The following is a 4,607-nucleotide window of genomic DNA, read 5'->3' as shown; positions in this document are numbered from 1 at the left end:
TTACTTGTCATTTTTTATTCAATTCAAAGTTTGAAATCAAGCTAAAATTACCCCACTGTAAAATAAAAAAAACACTGAGTGAGCAAAAATTTGTGAGATAGCTAGTTATAATGGTAATTAAATAATGTTTACATGTGTATAAAAGCCTACATTAAAATCTGTCATATAAATTGGTCTCTTCATTAGAAATTAGCCTACTGATTGCCACCATTGATGGACAAAATTTTGTAATAATATTAAAAATATCTGTATGACATTATATTCTGCAGTTCTTCCCTGTTGTACCGAATATCAATACTTTTCAAATGATCATATCGAAGATAGAAATTTTAATATTGTGACAAAATTAATTTTGTAGGGTGCCACAAGTTTGTTCAAATTTCCAAAGGGTGCCGTGACTGAAAAAAGGTTGGGAAACACTGCCTTATTGGACTGAATCATTCATGTATATCATTCAGTTATACCCAAAGGATTATGACAAGAGATTTTTCATGGCCTGAACATCACAGTCTTACCTGAGGATCTGCTTCCTTCAGGTTCACTGATCCACGACCAATTACTCTCCTTCAGCCCTGACTACAATAATAAACAGTGACCTCAGTGACTGACACTTTTACCACATGTTTATTTACAGTACTGATAGTGTTGCAGATTATATATTTCAAGGTCTTTCCATTCCATATACTAAACTTGTCATGGAGGGTGCTAATAAAATTGCCATGCGCAGCTGTTACTACACCGGATCAGAAACACAATATTTTGTTGGTGGGGAATTATTTATTTAATTTACAGTATATAGTATACAGTGTGTGTGTGTGTGTGTGTGTGTGTGTGTGTGTGTATATAGTACAGTAAAAACTGTTAATGTAACATGTAATTAATTAATTAATTAAATATAATAAAATACATAAATGCAATTTAGAAATAAGTCTTAATCAAAAACATTTTTATTCTCTTTTCAAGTTTATCAAAGAAATGTTTCTTGTTTTGATGATGTTTAGATATTTTATTTTCTAGATTTAAAAAATTTTTTTTTACTGTAAAATGAGAAATATAGTGTTTATGATAAACAATAAATACATTTTGATTAATTACTTTTTTTGGATTAATTAAATTTTCAATTACTTTTCTATGACCCCCCCTCCCCCTCCCCCTCCATGACTTTTATATTGTGCCATTTTAAATTCCAGTGAGGATATCAAAATGTGACATGGGTTAATACTGTTAAATGGGCTGTCAGTTGTGACCAATATTAGCTGTATATCATCTAGTCTGGCATAAAATACTGTTTATGTTGCACTGTCTGTTTGGCCTTTACCCAAGATCTCACTGAGATCATATTCTACAATCTGACAAGCAGCAGTCGTAAAGGACAGAAAAAAAAAATTGCACAGTGTACCAGCTTTCAACTTCTACAGCAAATGTAGAATTAACAACTAGCCATTTTCAGCTAATATTGAATTACTGTGACGTTCGACAACAATTAATACTGTTTATTGGACTGAAACGTGAACTGCCTAAAGGCACAACATGAATGTCACATTTTACTTTATGTTCACCTTGATTCAGGAGACACAAAACTGTAAATCAGGGCAATTTTTGCACGTGAGAACAGTTTAAGGGATGATATAATCGAAATGGCTTCAGCTGAGAGGGCAGTTTTCACTGCTGAATTATCTCTGTATTTCAAGAGTTTATTTCTCTCTCTCTTTCCGTGTCTCTCCGTCAAAGCGTTCCCATATGCTGAATGTGGGTGGGCAGAGACCTTGATTTCATTTTGGCATATTGACAAAATCAAGCTTGACTGGCTTTGCTGGAGCCAAAGACTTAAGTCACACTCTACAGGAAACTGGATGGATTTTTTTAACGAAATGTTTTAGTGTTAACTTTCATTCAATTTATGATCAACATTTACACTTCCAAATGCACGCTCAAAATATGAGACTGTATATCCTCCCCGGAGTTTCTCTAGCATCTGTTTCTTTTCATAAGCCATATTCACGTGGTAAACATTAAACGTTATAGAATCATAAAGCCAGACATGCATGCGATTTTGCCACAAAGAAAACCAACTTCAAACAACAATAAAATGGTTGATTAATTGAGAGCAAACCTCACTATTAGAAACAAAACCTGATCTGATCTCACACCTCATAAAATGCTAGTACAACTTTATGATGGTGGAGGTGGCGTGTATGTGTTATGTGTGTGTTCTTTCTTCAACTAAACTGTTATGTGTATCATAGATGTGAATGAATGCACGAGCGGCAGACACAATTGCTCTCGGGACGAGGTGTGTGTGAACCGGGAGGGCTCCTACCAGTGTATGATGCTGAATGAGATGTGCGATGAGGGCTTTATTCACAACCAGAATAGAGATTGTGTGGGTAAGAGGTTTCAACTGGCACCGTGAGACTGTTTTAGCTCACTGTTGGACATGTTTGTCCAGTGCTTGCCCAGATAAACACTCACTAACACTCAAGGAGGAAATACAAAAGCTCATCGGCATGCTCTTACAACTAACTCACATACATATGGTTGCATTATGGGTATTATGTTTGCGCCGATTTCTCACCAGAAGCTGTGGGGCCCCGCCGAATTTGTGTTGCCTTCCTCCAGACATAACCAAAAACATAGCAGGCATTAGTGGTTAGCATACACAAATGTCTCAATCTATTACAAAACAGTTTGATTCTTGAGGTGGTTAATGGGCATCTTGAATCGGCCTCTAAACCAAATAGGGAGCAGCTAGACAGAGAAGTGTGGGATTAGGCTTTGAAAATTAGTTTTTACATTTTTTAATGGTGTTGTTAGGTTCAAAATGATTGATAATAATACTAATGAGCATGCATGTTAAACATATGCTCTTAAAGGAACAGTGCTCCAAAAATGAAAGTGCTGTCACTATTTAATCATTGTTTATTGATAAATCCCACCCTCCTTTTTTTATGTTATTATTTATATATTAATATTAGTGTTATAATTTAATATATAATCTATTGTTTAATGCTTGAATGCATTTTAATTAATTATTTTATATTTTATATATAATATAATTGTATTTATATATTACTTAGTGCTCCCATAATGAAAATATGCAAATGTGTGTGCATGTCCATAATGTTATTTTAGTATTATTTATATCCTATTATAATATTTATTAACATTAGCTTTATCAGCTACATTAGTATTTATTATAATTAGCTCTATTTTTTTAATTTTCAGTTTTCGTTTCAAATTGTTTATGCTTTAGTAATTTACTTTTACAAACTTTTGTTTTTCCTTTTAGGTTTTTAATTACTTCTATTTAGCTTTTATTTTTATTTTTATTTCAGTTTTAGTACTTTGACTTAATCTTATTTATTTCAGTTAATTACCAAGGCAACGTTTCTAATTTTTGTCTAAGTTTACATGCTTTTATCCAAAGCGAACAAAAGCAATTTGTCGAAGAGGCCATAATATTTGTAATGTACAATATATTATTTCAGCTTTATTTAAATGAACAAAAACAGTTTTAATAGTTTTAGTTAAAACAACAACACTGACTTATAAATAAAGGCAGGAATTTAGACAAAAGGTGAACCCAAGCTTGCAACCATCTTGGGCGGTCATCATCACCCTCTCATCTTAACCCCTATCAATCATGCCAGCACCACTGATGTAGAAATAATGTTGACAGACCATAATCCTGATAGCTTGCACTGCAGTCACATCCCTTTACAATAGCACTAACCCACTCCCCTTTGCCTCCAGTCTACAGAAATGCATTATTCATCCCATACATATCCTCTAATGCATTTCAGAGCACCGCATTTTGAAGGCAGTTCACCATATTGTTATGATAAAGCAAATTTTTTGAATAAGTGCCACTGCCCGTGTATGTTGATGAGGCAGCTTGTTGACACTTTTGTGCTGGGTGCAAGACAGAGTGCAAGAGGGTGTCAGTGATGCTTTCTGTGTGACTTTTGGGGCTAAATCAGGAACCTTTACAAAAGAATCACAGAGATCTCATAGTGATCTCACTTACCTGGCAACTAAAGTGTGGACCTTTAAATGTGTGACCTTGATTGTCAACTCAAAAATGAAAATTCTGTCATCATTTACTTACATTCATGTCATTCCAAACCAAACCTGTATGACCTTTTTTTACTGTATAACATAAAATAGATAAAAAATAATATCTCAAAATATCATCTTTATCTTCCACAGGAAAAAAAATCATACAGGTTTGGAATGACATAATGGTGAGTAAATGATGAGATAATTTTTAATTTAGGGTGAACTATGTCCTCTTGTCATGTAAACTGTAATAAATGGTTGTAATTTTACTAAAAAAAAATGCTACAGTAAAAACCCGTTAACTCCATAAACTGTAAAAAACACTATATGATGAAAAATTATAAATGGTTGAACACTGCATTGTAATGTTACTGTAACTTTAAAAAATGTATAAATTACTACATACTTTACTGTTTAGACATGTAATAATGAACAAGAACATACACTTAGAGAAAATTATTTATTTGTAAAAAAATATGTGCCACCCAATAATCTACAGTGAAGACGTCTCAGGTTACTTATGTAACCATGGTTCCCTGAGTACGGAA

At 33.3% G+C, this 4,607-nt stretch overlaps 1 protein-coding gene across 2 annotated transcripts in view; it reads left to right on the top strand.

Moving 5' to 3' along the window:
- The window catches only part of LOC107691338 (fibulin-2-like), a 52,718-nt gene that overhangs the window by 31,504 nt on the left and 16,607 nt on the right, over positions 1 to 4,607 (top strand). The window contains exon 9 of one of the 2 annotated variants that reach the window (XM_016489892.1): positions 2,247 to 2,387. The exons of the other annotated variant lie outside the window; for it this stretch is intronic. Coding sequence (XP_016345378.1) covers positions 2,247 to 2,387 — 141 coding nt within the window. The remainder of the gene's footprint in view (positions 1 to 2,246; positions 2,388 to 4,607) is intronic. 2 annotated transcript variants of the gene reach the window in all.

The sequence above is a fragment of the Sinocyclocheilus anshuiensis genome, unplaced genomic scaffold (assembly GCF_001515605.1).
Source record: "Sinocyclocheilus anshuiensis isolate Anshui unplaced genomic scaffold, SAMN03320099.WGS_v1.1 scaffold1154, whole genome shotgun sequence".
NCBI lineage: Eukaryota > Metazoa > Chordata > Actinopteri > Cypriniformes > Cyprinidae > Sinocyclocheilus > Sinocyclocheilus anshuiensis.
The sequence above is the reverse complement of the archived record's forward strand: the minus strand, read 5'-3'. Positions and strand labels throughout refer to the sequence as shown.